The 17,289-nt window shown below is 36.4% G+C and overlaps 2 protein-coding genes and 1 long non-coding RNA gene across 9 annotated transcripts in view; 2 read left to right on the top strand and 1 right to left on the bottom strand.

Moving 5' to 3' along the window:
• STEAP4 (STEAP4 metalloreductase) overlaps positions 1–3,735 on the top strand; it is a 23,612-nt gene extending 19,877 nt beyond the window's left edge. For all 5 annotated transcript variants that reach the window (XM_039361589.1, XM_039361592.1, XM_039361590.1 and 2 more), the window contains 2 exons: positions 1,326–1,490; positions 2,491–3,735. In XM_039361589.1, the coding sequence (XP_039217523.1) occupies positions 1,326–1,490; positions 2,491–2,769 (444 nt within the window). In that variant the 3' untranslated portion in view covers positions 2,770–3,735. The remainder of the gene's footprint in view (positions 1–1,325; positions 1,491–2,490) is intronic.
• On the bottom strand, positions 3,066–7,635 carry LOC120316241. Of its 2 annotated transcripts, none has more exons than XR_005558896.1 (3): positions 7,510–7,635; positions 5,878–5,959; positions 3,066–3,897 (listed from the first exon to the last, which is right to left on the bottom strand). It is a non-coding gene; the product is annotated as an uncharacterized LOC120316241 (long non-coding RNA). The 2 variants fall into 2 exon arrangements; XR_005558895.1 differs by lacking the exon at positions 3,066–3,897 and adding an exon at positions 4,648–4,900.
• On the top strand, positions 7,595–17,289 carry SRI (sorcin). Of its 2 annotated transcripts, XM_039361594.1 has the most exons (8): positions 7,598–7,808; positions 11,258–11,341; positions 12,150–12,219; positions 12,768–12,811; positions 13,550–13,697; positions 14,546–14,659; positions 15,326–15,384; positions 17,080–17,289. In XM_039361594.1, the coding sequence occupies exons 1-8, from the start codon at positions 7,767–7,769 to the stop codon at positions 17,104–17,106; spliced, it is 588 nt and encodes a 195-aa protein (XP_039217528.1). In that variant the 5' UTR covers positions 7,598–7,766; the 3' UTR covers positions 17,107–17,289. The 2 variants fall into 2 exon arrangements, with proteins under 2 accessions (XP_039217529.1, XP_039217528.1); XM_039361595.1 differs by lacking the exon at positions 11,258–11,341 and having other exon boundaries at positions 7,595–7,808.

Here is a 17,289-nt window from a genome sequence, read left to right as displayed (position 1 = left end):
GTCTCACGCACTTTTTTCCCCCAATTCAACAGCTGGTACAATATTGAGAAGAAAAGCAAATACCATGTTTTTCCTTGCTGCCCCCACCCTAATGCAGATTTTTAAGGAGGAAAGTTCTAATAATTTACCAAACTTCAGGGTTGCCCCAAATTGTTTCAGCATTTTCAGCCCATTTCAAATACTCTCATAAAATGGGGAAATTGCATCAAGTTCCCTTAGATTTAGCAAAGGAATGCTAAGTCATTTCAGATCCAGCTCATAACTGTCACTAGAGCATTAGAGCAGTTACCTACTCATTATTCATATCCTTTTGCCCAGCTGAAACCCTCTTGATCTGAAACCATCTCAGTTTTGACAAAATTGAGTGACTGTAGATATTTGGGCAACCTGGTTCTGAGGAATCTCCATCTTTATCCTTGGGTAGGACAGCATCTTCCCATTTGAAAGGGGCATGCAATTTGTATGTCATTCTGTATTCACATATCCTGCTCAAAAAGCAGATGGCAGTTGTGACTAGGAAGGCTTCTCCAGATTCATCAATTGTGCCAGCTACACCCATTCCTTGATCTGGAGGCCTTTCAGACACATGCTTTGATAACCTCAGTACTAGATAACTACAATATACTCTATATCAGGGATGTCAATGCCGGCGCGCAGGCTGGATGCATCATGGCGAAACTGCACCAGCTGCGTTGCTGGCAATGGAAAAAAAGCTATGATACATCGCAACACATTTTGTGACGTTACGAGTTTGACACCCCTGCTCTATATGGCATGGTCTTGGAGACCATTTGGAAGTTGTAGCTCATCCAGAATATACCTAGGTGTGTCATGTGTCTTTACTGCTTTGTGAGCTGCCAATTGACTTCTGGGTGCAATTCAAGGTGCTCATTGTCATCTAGAAAACCCTTCATTGTGTAGATACTGATTATTTGAGGAACTATCTACATCCCATGGTCTCTGCCCACTGAGTAAGACTGGACAATTTAGGCACATTTTAGGTCCCTTCAATTAAACTCACCTATTGGGGCCTAGAAAGTGCACCTTCCCTCTCATGGTACTTGATCTCTGGAACAGCATCCCTCCTCCGTGCCGACTCTTGAAAACGTAGCTGAACCTGTCATTTTTCAGAAAGGTGAGTCTGCATGTATAAAGATATTTAGCCTCTATGATCTTCTAGATCTTTCAAAAGACTTATTTGAGTGTGATGCAAGTGGAAGAAAATTTTCATCTGGAACTCCCCTCATGATATATAGGGGGGCAATATGTTGCAGATCTGTTATGAAATTATTATACTCACACATATATTTCTGTTTTCCATTAAGGTATTTAAAAACAAAACAGAACCATTTTGGACTGGCTTTGCCTGGCACAGTGATTCTTACCTTGCTTTGGGAATCTTAGGTTTTTTCCTGTTTGTTCTCCTTGGGATAACATCCTTGCCTTCTGTCAGCAACAGTGTTAATTGGAGAGAGTTTAGGTTTGTGCAGGTAAGATTCTGTTTGGCTAGTAAATTTATCTTGTTCTCATCCTTTTTTGCCTATCAGGTGTAACTAACTAGTATTTAGCTTAATCTTTAGACAAGGATTGTTTCCCCTCCTCCACTTCAGCAGTTTTTAACCAGACATTAAGACAACATGGGCAGGGATGGACAAGGAATTTTAATATTTTAAAGCTGTATTCTCCTGATTCTCTCTGGGAAATTAGATGCCATGTTTTCAGAACTATGACATCTTTTTCCTATCTCCTTCCTTCTAAATAGGTAGAACTTCAACTTTCATAACTCCTCTTTGGGAATTGTGAATGTTAAAGTGTAAAATACAAGCAGAGTCCCAGGTTCAAAATGAAAAACTGAGATTACTCTGTGATTTCCCCAGCACAAAAAACAGCCTTGAAATGAGTGTTTTCTAATTCTTTTCCTTATTTTGATATGTTCATGAAGACTAATTAAGGAGGCTGTGTTGCAGATGTTTGTATATGTATGTATATAAATAGACACTGTAGCAAAGGGAAGGTTATTGCTGGTTTTTTTTAAGATAAAAGCTTATATAAACTAATGTAGTTTGGATAAATAAATGTATTATGCAATTACTAAGGCTTCCTATTTTTCATTTTATATATTTCAGTTTAATGCGAAAAAGGAAACTGTCCTTGACAGTCCATATTATTAAAATGTTTATCTTATACAATTTGAGTGTTATTTTGCACACAGTTTTGCAGTCTGGTCAGGTTCAATCAATTAAACCATTCTAATAAATACAGTGGTCTTAAATTACAGCTCTAAACTAGGATAACTTAATATAGTTCAATACACTTGAGACTTACATTCTCATTCTGTTGGGTGCATTTCTAGAAACTCTAGCAAAGCTAGTTTGGTCCAATTTTGGTTAGCAATATAGAATCCTCTACAATTTTTACACTAACTTTCTAGAAAATGCATTCAGAAGTTAATATTTGTTTACTAACCATTGTTTTTGTTTGTTTCCACAGTCTTATCTAGGCTACCTTACACTGGTTTTGTGTACTGCCCATACACTGGGATATGGTGGGAAGAGGTTCTTGAATCATCTCTCATACCCATGGTTCCTTCCTCCAATTTATTTGCTCTCTCTCATTATTCCTTGCATCGTGCTGTTCATTAAGTTTTTCCTAATATTTCCATGTATAGACAGACCATTAACTGAAATTCGACAGGGCTGGGAGAGGAAACACAAACATATGAACCACTCAAACAGCAATCCGAACACCAAAGAATTATCATTTGTATAATTCCTGAATTCCTGTTAATCTGTATATTTTGAAAAAGACTGAGCATAGTCAAAGCACTAAGCAGCGGAGACACATTGAAAAAAATATCTTGAATATGAGCTTTTGTGAGTGATCAGGGAAGAACTTTATAAACCACATCTGTCACATTTGGAATGAGTTTCTGTAAGTTTTCAGGATTATGCTCAGATACCCATAAAACGGTTATAGGATTTCAGACCAGCAATAGCTTTCCAGCCAAAGATCTCTATATAAATACGCTATAAAATATACATATCTATAATGCTACCTGCATACAAATTGCATTTTCTTTCTATCAGTATCTTTCAATCCATAAAGAAATTTCTTTTATCTATGGGAAGCTATAACTTTATTGTGAGATTAACAGGAGGGTTGCATAAGAGAACCCTACACTTGACATTCTTGACAGTCAAGAATGTGAACAAGAAATGCTAAATCCAGTCTTGCTAAAGTATATCTAACAAAACATGAAAAAGCAATAAAAACATTCCCTGATTCTAATACAAAACTTGCCTGCTGCAGACCAGCAGGAAGACACATGAAAAAAAGTTTTCAAGTGGCTGCTTTAAGGTGTTTTTTTTCCAGATGAAGGAAATGTTGGAAAGTTGGAGACTGAAAATCCTTTGAATCCACCCACATTCATCTTGCTACTTTCATTTTAAAGTTTTCTGTGGTGAAATCTGCTGCGATTCATAAAATATCAGCAAAGAAGGCTGGGACAAATGGGGACAGAGACCTGATGTCAGACTTCACTTTCAAGTCTCCATAACCTGAATGTTCCCTCTGTTAGCAATGTCAAAGATTTAATGCTTCATTATTATGTATGTTTAAGTCAAACTCATAAGCTAAATCAGTTACAAGAAGCAATTTAATTCAAATTTACTTACTGTATATTAGCAAATTGTATTTGTATTGTATTAAAAAAAATACATGTATTCTGTTTTCCAAGGTTTGGTCTCCAAATTTGTTTATAAGCACTTATACTTGGTGTGTTTCAAAAGAAATAAAGAAAATCCTTTGAAGCAGAAACATTTCTTTGTCATTCAGACATCTTTTGCTCTTGATCAGTAGAGAAGAAGATTTAAGATCAACTATAAAGATCAAGGAAGTCTGTTTTGAATAGAAGGACAAGAAAAGAATTAATAGAAATTTACACCTAAGAGTTCAGCAAATAAGACTTTTAATAAAGTGATGACGATTCACCAAACAATACAGTAACAGTTAAGAGAACTGTGATACAAATCCCTGGGACAAGTTCAGTGAATATAAATTAAATCACACCAAAATTCACTGACTCTAAAGACAGAAAGTATTGGTACAAATGAGGATGGTATGGAACTGGATTAGGCCACATTTTTTTCTTCAAAGTACCAATGGAGAGTTCAGATCCATAAGCTAAGTAAGCTAGGTCAATCTGCCTTCTGATCAATCAGTCTAATATCAACCTGCTTTGCTGGGAACCTGTGCCCAGTTTGGCTGCTTGGGTTTAGTCTCACTTCAGCATAATCTGAACACAGGCATACTGCCCCATTTTTTTCACTAATTCCCAAGTATTTCACACTGCATTGCCACATTGTGCAGCCAGCAACATGAAACATATAAACATGAAAGCCCAATGTAGTACATGCATTAATAAACTGATTAAGGGAAACCAGGAGACCATGAGTTCTAGTCCTGCCTTAGGCATGGAGCCAAGTGGGTGACTTAGGGCTGGTCACTTTCAGCCCTAGGAAGGAAGTAAAGGCAAATCACTTGCATCTTCCTGCATTGGTTATGTCACTGGAGAATATCTAAGAAAGCTACAGAAAACTCTCCAAAGCTGGAGCTTTTAAATTGAGGGATGGCATAAGGGGTGTGCTTTGCTTGTTGGACTGAATAAAACTATAACATTCAAAAAAAATCAATTAAGGGGATGGATACCTGAGGAGAACCAAGACCTATTTTGCTAGTGGCAGAACAGAACAAGGCTGGCTAACTCCAAGTCTGGTTTTGATGGTCTCTGAGTGCCATCTTGTTCTTGCAGTCTGTGCCTTTCAATTTGCCAGCTGGCCTTTCCAGTTGCATCAACAGCAAACTAGAACAAATGCCAGGGGACTGGAGGAAAATAATTGCCCTATCAAAAAGGGAGAATGAGAATCCAACCAATAAACATAAATGCCTTGAAATATTATGGAACAGATGATAAAAAAAAGCAACACATAAGCTTCTAGAATACAATGGCATAATTACCAGATGTCAACATAGATTTGTCAAGAGCAAATCTACCATTATTGTTAATCAAACAACTTTCTTAGTAAAGCATAGAAATGTTGTAGATACTTTAATTTTAGCAAAATACTTTACACACTACTATATGATATTCTCATTAGCAGACTGGGAGAAGTGGAGAGGGTAGTATAAACCAACTTCAAAAATCAAAATCAAAGATGCTTATCAATGTTTTTTTATCAAATCATTATTCTGCCTTGAATTGCACAAAAATGAACATTTAAATTCATTAAATGTTCATTTTTGTGCAATTCAAGGCAGAATAATTTCTCCCTCAAGAGGGGATTCCAAAAATTTCTCACTACCTGAAGCAGAAATAGAACAGTAGAAAAAATAGTGAGAAAGATCTACAGATTTATTGGAACATACATAGACATGCATACTATATGATTTTTTTAAAGGAATTAGCTCTTCCCAGTAGCTAGAAATCATAATATGTTAATTGTTTCTTTAAATGATGGAGATATTATCCACCTTAAACAGTGTTTAAGGGTTTTATTAAAGATGTACCAAAGGAGAATGTATGAAAATTTATAAAGATTTCTTTGAGCAAAAATGTCTAAAATATGTTTTAGCTAGTAAATTATTGTTTATATTATTTAAATTCCAAAAATATCTGAAAAAAGCCAAAATAATGCACATGAATAGCTAAGATTATAAACCAATAAATATAAGGTAACATGGAAATGTGATTGGATTCAAAAAAGCACATGAGGTGCGTAACTAGCAATGAATTGCCCTAATAATTCTTTTGGCCATAATTGAGCATCTTCCAATTTCTGCATGCAGAAAAGAAACAGGTGCACTTTTAGGTATACTTACAGTAGTTCTAGAGAGCTTATTTTGGAAAAATTCCATATCATAAGAGTTAGAAATCTTCGTTAAATCAAATAGGATTCCATTCCTATAAACAAATGTTTAAAGCCTCATCATTCAAGCTTAATGTTAAAAAATAAATTAAGTCTTATAAATAAATATATTAAAAAAGAATCAAATACAGAAATATGAAAAAGTGGCCTTGAATTACTTTAATGTAGATTATCCATTGACCATTAATCTTTTTTAAAGTAAGTATTTTATAGCAGCACATTGAGTTGGTTATATGCAAGGGTGTTAGAAAAAAATATTCTACAATGTTTCTGAAGATAAGTTATATAATTTATGTGTGTATGAAGATTGAATAAAACATTTACATAAAATGCTAAATCATGATTTACTGAGTAACCCTAATTAGTATTTTCAAATATGACCTTTAAAAAACCTAATCATAGTCCTGTAGGATTTAGCTTAAATCAGGCATGTGAAACTTGCGATGTCACATGATGTTGTGCAATGTATCACTTTTTCCCCATTGCCAGCAATGTGGTGGGCACGGTTTTAGTATGATGCATTCAGCCCGTGGGCCGGCAGTTTGACATGCCTGGCTTAAATTAATAATCATCAACTTCCTAGACTTCAACTTACAACCACAATTGGGATTCCATTTCTAAGCAAGTTAAATGACTCACACCTGATTTTTAAGGCCTTTTTTGCCACAATCATTAACCACACAACTGTTCAACCAGCTTTCTCCATTTACTTTGCTTGTTGAAAGCTGACTGGGAAGATCATAAATGGCAATCACGTGACACTGGGACATTACAACGTGATAAATATATGTCAATTGCAAAATGTCCAAATTTTGATCCTGTGTTTGTGGGGACACTGCAACAATCACAAATGCAAGGACCAGTCATAAGTCACTTTCTTCAGCATTGTCATAACTTTGACTAGTTGATAAAGTATAAGTCAAGGACAGCCTGTATTTGACTTAAACCATTATCATCATCATCAAGATATTGCTACTTTTATCAAACAGCTCTGCGATGCTCTGGTGCAACTTCCTCCTTTTGGTGTACATGCAATATCACAATACTCATATTAAAAGGTGCAAGTCTTGCACTACAGCACCACAACACCACTTTTTGTCCATTTGGCTTCTTTTCTGCAGGTGATGAATTAAAGGATGAAATTCTAGAATCTAGGATCTAGATGTTTGTTTGGGGTACACGCTTCTAAATAAAGTGGGATTTGCTGCCATATAATCAAAATGAAGAACATGTCTGAAAGCAATCCTGTGTGAGAAACCTGTCAAGGCACGTGGAACCTATTTCTGAATAACGAGTAGGCTTCGCGCCCAGTAACCCAGTGGACAAAGAAGACCTAGAGCTGAAAGACTAAAATCCCTCGGATTCCCAAGTTGTATAGCACCTATGTATGACATGATAATGTAGCTTATCCTTCCTTTCCCACGTCCAGTATGTACTGTTCATAAAGCAAATATTCTTAATTATCCACACGCGCACACATTTGCTAATTCCTCCTCCGGAAACTGTCATCTAGGTTTCCAATACTTAGTTTCATCATCACAAACAAAGTTTCAATATAAAAAAATAAAGGATATCCGGCTTATACCATTCTCATCAGAAAAGAGGAGCGGGTTAATGCCAGGTGCTTCGTCCAGTTTTATACAAGACGGGCAAGGAATGGCGAGATCGAAGGGAAATACACGGTCAGAAACGGCGCCACTTGCAGTTTCCCCGCGAAGAAACGTTTTCCAATCCCTTCCTTTCGCGACAATGGTTTGATCCGGACTTCCTCCGGTTTGGGGCAGCGCTGAGAGGTCACGGGGAGGTTGCTGGCGGTTTCCGAAGAGTAGCTAATTGAAGATTATGGCGTATTCTGGTCCCGGAGGCGCCTATTACCAGGGCGGGGTAAGACAGCTTGAAGCGTAAAAGAGTCGCTCCGGGCGCCGTCTCCTTTTAACGTTCGCGGGGAATGGCTTTGTTTGCTTGTTGAAAGCTTGATTACGGTTTGCTTGATTACGGTAGCTGTAGGGATGTGGAAGATGGCACCGCGAAGGGAAGAGAAAAACCTATCTGAATTAACCCAGAGCCAGAATGCCGCTTTGCAGAGGGAGGAGGCCTTCGCGCGGAACCTGACTTGGTGGGGTCTCGTGGAATTAATCGAAGCAACTTTCCAAAGTGGAGCCACGCGCGATGGGCACTTAGAAAGTCTCAAATCCGGTTCCCGATTTACAGGAAGAGCCTCCGCCTTCTGTAAAACGCCACAGGCGGTCTGCCAATAATTGTCGAGACAACTGATCGGGTTTGCACATTCCTCTAAACCATATTTTTTTCTGGATCTTGGTTTATCCAGTAAACTATTGGTTGCTTGGTAATTAGTGCCGAGCATCCAGTAAGTCGAAAGGTTAAGCTAAAAACGTTGTGTTTTAGGGCAAGGCCCTAAATGAACTATTGTGCAATTTCTAGAGGCTGCTAACTTAAGAGAGAAACAGATCTATACTGATCTGAATATCGATAGCTCAATAAAAGGCAATCCTGAATCTTGACTTTAACACAGATCCTGTGTGTTTTAACGAATTAATTTTAATTTCTGTGTGTACCGAACTATAACTTCTCATGAGTTAAATGAATGCCATCTTCTTTGCATTGGGATCTCCGGGCTACTACTTGTGGTATAATTTGCACAGTATTGCAAAGAAGTAGATTATTCTGTTTACATAATAATACTCTAAAATATGGAGTAAGATGTTCGAGGTTCAAATTGTATTATCTTTATTTCTGGCTATATGATATCAGCTGTACATGTTTGAAAGAGAGTTTATGTAGGCACTCAGTGCTAATCAGATGTCAATCCTCAGGTCAGCCCAGTTCTGACAATATTATATAGGGTTGCTTTACAGAGAAAAATCATTTAAATAAAAAAATTAATTAGATATAAAAAACCCAAGGTATCTCTGCTTGCCCAGTTGAACTTTTGTTTCACACTTGGGCTGCACCAACTTTCTCTTTTATGGTGTAAATATCCTTTCCTGGAAAAGATTAACACAATGAACCATGTCATACTTCCCTCCCTATATTAATCTTCTAGTAACTAGTAATTCTGTAGACGTTGAATTTGAATTACAAGATCTTGTTTAAGACCCAGTCAGCTTCAAGGGGACTTTTAGTGTTCCTGATCTAATTTGATTCTTTAATGGACTAATTTATCAATAACACTGATGCTTTTGGGGAGACAGGAGAAATGAGGCCTGCATTTAATGTGTGGTTCTAAAACATTATATGTGTGATAATATATCACTTAGGAGTACATGAAAAGAGGCAGCAAAAAACATTGAATACATATACGGTAGTTATTGTTTTTTTAGTGTTTCCTTTAGGACTACCCAATCTACTATCAAAAATTCAGAGAGCCATTAAACCTCCACATTTAGAGTTTACTTTGGTAATCCATTTTCTGTAGCTTTTTTCCTGCATGAAAATTGAAATGCATATCAGAACAAAAGTTTATTTAACCACCATGCTTCATCACTGCTGCCTTTTGGAAATACTTGATTGCCAATTGTGCCCTCCACAGCCAAAACCATACAAATTGTATTACAGAAAATATAGCCAGGGAGCTTTTAATTTTTCAATAAGAAGAAAATTATAGTTAAATTAAATACAAATATATCCATATTAAACCTACCCCTATAATTTCTTAAATGAATCTTGGGCAAACATGTAAGGCTGAATTCTGTCTTACTGTACTCTATAAAATCTACTTTCAATATGAATGTTGCACATGATCTGTCTTCTTATGACTTCATACAGGCATAGACGCTGTCAGCAATTGCTGGCAATCTTCCTCTTTTCACCAATAAATACCAGCATGAACGTTAGGTGTGTTTTTTAAATATTTCATTATGCGTATGCGTATTAAATATTTCAATGAATTTGTAAATGCCTACCTATTTCCTTTCACCAACTTGTGAACTTATGAACTTTGCAACATTCGTAATGAATAGATTTGCTAAACAAAGAAGGCATTTCCTTGTATAAAACAAATAGTTCTGCTAAGAGATTTTGTTTCTGGATAATTCTAGTTTATTACAACGAAAAGGTACTTGGGTTGCAGCCAACAGTCATTTGAATTTTTGTTTCTCTTTACCTATTGTACTAAACTATGATGGTTTGCTTGCTTTTGGCTTAGTGTGATGAGAGAACCTAATTTTGGTTTGCAAAATCATGGTCACAATTTAATATATGGTATGAAGCCAGCACTATGGCTATTTCAACAAAGCATTATTAAAACAAAACAAACTGAGTGTAATGAACTGCCAGTAACTGAGTAACCTTAAAGTATGATACTACAGACACCACAGCTGACATTTCCTAAAACCAGCCAAGTGTTTTTCTCTTGAATTCTGGTCCTCTGACTTTTTCCCCTTCTGATGCAAAAGATTTTTTTTTTTTATCTCAAGATTCGTGTAACTGAAAGGCCTAATCCAGGAGTGTCAAACTCGCTGCGTCACATGACGTGTCGTGATGTATTGTGACTTTTTTCCCATTGCCGGAGTTGGGGTGGGCGCAGCCTCCACATGATGCATTCAGCCTGCGGGCTGGCAGTTTGATACCCCTGGCCTAATCTGTGCCTTTCAGTTTTCCAATTACAAAATCTCTGCATTTGTTACAGAAATGAGAGGCTTGGGAATATACTGGTTTAAGACTGCATCTTATATATGAATGAATTATTCTGTTTGGGACTAAGTGACGGGATATCACATACGTGTACAGAATTTTCTATTATTGGCAATTTCTCTTGGAGAGAGAAGTAGAATAGTGCTCTGGCAGTGGAGTGAATCTTCTGCCACTTCCAATATCTCCTTAGCTGCCTTATGACTGTACTTTGTCCAAATTCCTATGATTGTTCAGGGTATGTCCCTTAAGTAATAATTTTATACCGTGTACCTGAAATATTACCCCTTTTACTGGTTTGACCCATCAATTAATCTCCTTCCTTGTCTATATCAAGTACCAAAGGAAACATGGATTGCCTCCAGAACGTGGATTGCTTTAGAAATTGAGGGTGTTCCATCATTAGAGGTTCTAAAGAAGAGATTGGACAGTCTTTTGTCTGGAATGATATAGGCTTCAGCAAGGAGGTGGACTAAAAGACCTCCATAGTCCCTTCCTGGTATTCTGCATTCTGATGGATTAAGTTGGCCCTTGTCTAGATAATGTAAAATATTTGTAGGCACATTGCAGTCAGATATAAAAGACTGCCAGTCTATTGAAACTATATTAGTATGAAATGCTTCTTAAATATTCCTGGGTTTTGGTTATTTGCAATTTAGGTTAGTATTTTATTTCATTTTTAGTATGGAAGTGCTCCAGGTGGACCAGCATTTCCTGGTCAGGCTCAAGATCCATTATATGGTTATTTTGCTGCAGTAGCTGGGCAGGTATGATTTTCTACCTTACTGGTACAAGATTGCTGATCCAGATATATGTTGTTAGTTAATTTTTTTAATTAGTTATGTAATGTCTCTTATTTTTTTTAGTCAAAATATACAATGTGTCTTCTGCAAAGTATAAAAATGGATTAAATAATATACAACATAGCTTTTTTTTTGAAGTATTGTCTTCCTTCCTTTATTTCATCACCAACGGATTAATTTTGCATACTTTTTCTTCAGTGGGCATATCTTCACAGCTACATTCCACCATTCATTGGGGTGGAAAGCAATAATTTACACTTGTTAAGGTTGCATTGAAAAAAGAATTAAAAGAATTGTATAAACAATTGTTGCAACCAAGGATCAGAGATTTTTTTTCCCAGGACATAGAGAACATTGTTGGTTCTTATATGCCCAAGTATATGAGTGTCCCCATTCATATGTCACAGTCTGCTCATGTCTTTGATCCCATAATACCTGCTATCTTCTTGGGGAAAGGAGAAATGTTTGGGGCATTGGCTATTACGCAAATCATAAGCAACCTAGAACTAAGGAGAAACTTCCTGACAGTTAGAACAATTAACCAGTGGAACAACCTGCCTCCAAAAGTGGTGAATGCTCCAACACTGGAAGTTTTTAAGAAGAAACTGAACAGCCATTTGTCTGAAATGGTATAGGGTTTCCTGCCTGAGCAGGGGGTTGGATTAGATGACCTCCAAGGTCCCTTCCAACTTTATTATTATTATTATTATTATTATTATCATTATTATTATTATTAAATAAAGCTGGATTGACATTGTTTGTGTTTTCAAAGGATGGGCAAATAGATGCCGATGAGCTACAAAAATGTCTGACTCAGTCCGGAATTGCTGGTACCTATAAACGTAAGTTTGACAAATGAACATTTCTATGCTGTGTTTAAGACTTCCTCTGTGGTGTAAATTTTCATGGACTAGAATCCTTGAATTGAATGATAAGTCAAAGATTACTTGAATTCCCACATGCCCCATTCACCTTGGCAGTGGTCTAGCATTATGGGGTTTGTAGATCACAACTCATTGCCTTGACTTGGCCAGATCTGACTAATAACTTTGATCGAAATACAACAGGGAAGTTCAGGTTAATAGAGTAGACTAGCAAGTTAAAAAAGCATTTTGGAAGAAAACAGCAGTAAACCACTACCACATGTTGTTGTGAAAATAACATGGACATATCCATATAATCATTAGTCATCAAGTTCAATTTGATAAAGTACTTTGATTAAGTAACTTTTACTTCTATTTGAATCAGTGGAAATTTCATAGCATTATAGGAAAATGTTTATAGTATTGCTCTGTCTTAAAAATTATTTTCTTAGTATTGCAGAGACAAATAATACACATTAATTAATTAGTGACGTGCATTACTTATTTGTTCTCTTTTTTAAAAACAGCCTTTAATTTAGAAACTTGCAGACTCATGATTTCCATGCTTGATGTATCCTTCATTTGTCTGGCTATGATTTTTACTACATTTGGGGGTTGCGAGAAATGCTTTCAGATAATGGAGAGTACTTTGGCAGCTAAAATCACGTTTAGCTTTTATGTAGAATGTTTTGATCTTTTTTTCTGACAATTAGAACAATTAATTAGTAGAAAGACTTGCCTCTAGAAGTTGTGAGTGATCCAACACAGGAGGTTTTTAAGAAGAGATTGGACAACTGTTTGTCTGAAATGATATAGGGTTTCCTGCGTGAGGATGGAGTTCGACTAGAAGATTTCCCTTCCAACTCTGTTATTCTGTTATTCTGACCATTTTATAATTTATGGTATGAAATCCACACCAGGTAAAATTGTCCATAGCAGATGCATATTTTAATAAAGAAACTTTTCTTTCTGTGTAAGTTTTTATCTATGGGGTAGCCAATGTGATTGTGTTGTGTTGAAATTGTTTGAAATCAATGTTTCATTGCTAATTGAGTAGATTCTGCATACACTTTTGTAATTTAGCTATTACATATCTTTCTATTAAAACTTTTCTGTGATATCCTTTTATTTATATATATGAATAAGGTTTTGCTCCAAAATGTGCATAGAATTGCAGTTGAATTCAATAATTTTTCAGTTAAAAAGTAAGTCCTGAGTGATCATCTACGCTTGATATCAGAGCTGCAATCCTGTGAACAATAAAGAATATTTTACTATTAGTATGGTTTGATCCTTAACAATAATCCAGAGAGATATGTCTGGCACAATGGGCTTCAATGAATTTAAAGAACTTTGGGCTGTACTGAATGGCTGGAGGCAACATTTTATGAGCGTGGATGGTGACCGCAGTGGTACAGTTGATTCTCAGGAACTGCAAAAAGCATTGTTATCCATGGGTGAGTTGTAGAACTTTTCTCTGGCTAGGGTTAATGGCCACAGGAAAAACCTACAGAAGAACCCCGAATCTTCCTTAACCTAAAAGTCTTTTGATTTCTCAAGACTTCAACTCCCAGAATTCTCCAGTTGTGTTCAGACTAGGCAAGATTGATCTAGTCTAGTCCTTGTAAAACTCAGTGGAGATTAATAGAAACTGTTACTATACCTCCCCTCAATCTTCTGCTCTACAAGTAACATAGTCTCAGTTACCTTAACCATTAATCATCAGTTTTTTGCTCTCTGTTATCGTGGACATTATTCTCTGAATTCCAAGTTGTTAGTAGCCCTTTTGGACTGAATATAATATTCCAGGAGGGGATTGACCAAGACAGAGCTAAATAGGAATAGCACTTGCCATGATCCATAAATCTATTAAGCTGGTATAATTCTAGCAAGAACTATGGCCTGCCTATTTTATCACAAATCTATATTCCTTCCTCCTAAGTGTTGTTATTCTTTTGGGGGCTGTCCATGATTCCATTTCCTTTTAGCATTTTAAAAGCTCTATATATCCACTTGGTTTCCTTGGAGGTTTCCTTTTTTTTCTGGTAAAGGTTGTTATCAATTATGCTTCCATTATCTCATTTTGCAGGACTTCCTGTTTTTCCCCAGACTCCTAGAAACATTATTTGGAATAAAACTGATGCTAAAGATTGGTGTTCTGTTTTGCAGTAAAGCACCTGTCCATCTCACTTTTTAAGAGTCATCTTGCAATTGTCCTACCTGAATATACATTACCCAATAAAGGATATTTCTGATATAGGATATTCAACATGTTTGCTTTCTTTTGTGTCTTTTATTTATTTAGGATTTAGATTGAGTCCACAGGCCATCAATGGAATTGTGAAACGATACAGCTGTCGTGGAAAGATCAGTTTTGATGATTATATAGCCTGCTGTGTAAAACTCAGAGCTCTTACTGGTATGATTAATTTCACAACAATTACTGGGCTTGACTGATTTTTAATTTCTCTTTTTATCAAGTCAAGTTTTTTGTTTTTTTTTCTGAAACACAAAGTTGATGGAATGGTCTGTGTAAGCCGTCCAGTCTATCTGTTTATGTTAGGAAACGGATTTAAACTATCTTCAACAGAAGGCCTTTTAACCATTGGATGAAGATCTTTCTGGATGGCTAGCCCATCATCGTTAATATTTTACTTGAGGTTCAGTTGAACTTTAATCTCATAATAGCTTAAATCCATTAGATCTAGTCCTAATAATTTTATTCCAAACTGTTTTTGTCTATGACATAGAAAATGTTCCAGCATTTCAAGTATTCTATTTCTGAATCTTTCTTCCAGGTTAAATCATATTGATACATTTTTTTAACAGCACTAAATGTAGGAAAGAGAAATCTCTGCACTTTGATTGATAAAGGATTAGAACTTGTGGATTTCCAAAGTGTATTAGTATTTTAATCCTTGGACCTAAATTAATCAGTAGATCATTGTTCAAAAATAATTTCTTGTGTTTGTCAGTTTTTAGTTAGTTTTTCTGAAACTGACAGTTATAATAGACTATTTTCTTCTCCTAACATGTGATTTGCCATCTGATTCATTTTATTTTATTTTATTTTATTTCTTTACAGATAGTTTTCGAAGAAGGGATGCAGCCCAGCAAGGGATGGTGAATTTCCAATATGATGATGTAAGTGGTTTTAAATTAGTCTTTCCAGCTAGAGATGTGAAATATGCTTTTCCTTAAGTGTCGTGAACAGTGATTTCAGTATCAGTTGTTGAAATTTGTTTTCATGGTAATTATCCCTTCTTCCACTGGACTTTTTATAAAATTTTATAGCTGTGCCCTTGCCTTCATTAGAAGCTATTCTCAGATAATGGACGGCCTTTGAGGATCATAAGTCTGTTATGTAGCAACAGTGAAAGCTGTATCTTAATATGATCAGCCTAACACTGTATTGCCTATACCAGAAGTGGGCAATAAATTTTCCCAAGAAGCCACATGAGAAACTGGGACTATTGTGGAAGACTGTCCATCCTGCTGCTTGTCTGAATAAACAAAGAGCCAGATATGGCCAATGGTCCTAAAATGTCCATTCTATCCTGCACCAATTTTTCCCAAATTGGTACATCGTCCATATGTGTGTATTTTACTTCCCAGAATTCTGATGGCAATTGGTGAGAATTCTAGGAGCAGATGTCAATATGATTGGAGGGCCAGAATAGAAGTAACTACTGTGTTTCCCCAAAAGTAAGACCTACCCCCCCCAAATAAGCCCTACCTTGATTTTGGGGAGTGGGCCTAATATAAGCTCTACCCCCAAAATAAGCCCTAGTCTTGGGGCAAGGAGCATGCCCAAATATAAGCTAGGGTGGGGTTGGGGGGGGAGCCGCTTTAGGTACCCGGCACTTACTTAACAGGTCTCTCATGAATTGATACCTGCCTCTTTTCACCGTACCACTTCTTCTGCAGTGTCCCTCAACCTGTATTTCACAGTCAGAGACCTTTTCAGAAGGCCTCTGCAGCCGAGAATCAAGCCACCGTGCAGTGAGTGGTAAAAACACCACCCGAAAATAAGACTTGGTCTCTTTAGGAGGCAAAAAAATAAGACTGGGTCTTATTTTCAGAGAAACACAGTAGTATATAGCTAGCAGCAGTCCAATATATTGGTAGCTTTTGAATATTGGATTTTAGGCAATTCCTTTCCAGCCTTACTTGGGAACGCTATCAGTTGAACATAATATTTTTTGTATACAAAGCATATATCATTAGGCTACATGTGCTACTCAAGTTTAGTGTCAGACATTTTCCAATAGACTGTCTCATGTCATGTGCTGGATCGCACTAGATTCATACTGGATGCTAGTCTATGAGTCTTCTTACTGAAGTCCTAACTTGCTCCCTCACTGCTCCAAAATGCCACGTATATTTCCAGTAGTTAGCAAAGTGATTAAAAGAAGTATAAGCTGTCAGGCAGTATAGATCAGTATCTTAAAGAACTTCAGTCTTTCTTGGCAAGAATTGAGAACCATTAGATAATGCTCCTGTGGCTTTTCAAATCAAGAATTTGCAAGATGGTACTTGAAAGTGCCACTGCATTGGCCACACCATTAAATGATAGCCATAATACTTCCCAGTTGTTTTTAAATGATTTAAAATATTAAACATGAATGAGAAGTTGTCGATGTAATTGTAATGGCCTACTGTTGAAGTCTAGATGCTAATTTTCAATTCTCATCAGGCATTACAGTTTTTAGGAACGAGGCCCAACTGCTGAAGGTCCACAGGCTTCCCTATCTCTGTATTACAGCAATCTTGCAATGCATAATTGCATAAAAAATATTGTGATAACAAACTATACCTGATACACAGTTTCTTTCGCAGTTCGTTCAGTGTGTCATGAGCATCTAACTCAGAATGAAGACAGACAGATGAGCATGGATCTACATTCCATATCACTTTGCTTTGCGTCAAACAAATATGCTATGTAACTAAATTGTGATATTTGCATATTTTATAAATATTAATCAATATGCTTTTATAGTTTTTGTAACTAATGAAAGAAGGAAATACAATAAATGTTGTTTGAGTGGA

Source organism: Crotalus tigris, unplaced genomic scaffold, assembly GCF_016545835.1.
Source record: "Crotalus tigris isolate CLP2741 ecotype Arizona unplaced genomic scaffold, ASM1654583v1 scf7180000019305.191637, whole genome shotgun sequence".
NCBI lineage: Eukaryota > Metazoa > Chordata > Lepidosauria > Squamata > Viperidae > Crotalus > Crotalus tigris.
The sequence above is the reverse complement of the archived record's forward strand: the minus strand, read 5'-3'. Positions and strand labels throughout refer to the sequence as shown.

Bases quoted from the DNA above. Each gene is read 5' to 3' on its own strand.
- SRI (XM_039361594.1), top strand. From the start codon at position 7,767: ATGGCGTATTCTGGTCCCGGAGGCGCCTATTACCAGGGCGGG. The intron at 11,342-12,149 runs GTATGATTTTCT...GTGTTTTCAAAG, and splicing joins TTGCTGCAGTAGCTGGGCAG to GATGGGCAAATAGATGCCGA. The intron at 14,660-15,325 runs GTATGATTAATT...ATTTCTTTACAG, and splicing joins AAAACTCAGAGCTCTTACTG to ATAGTTTTCGAAGAAGGGAT.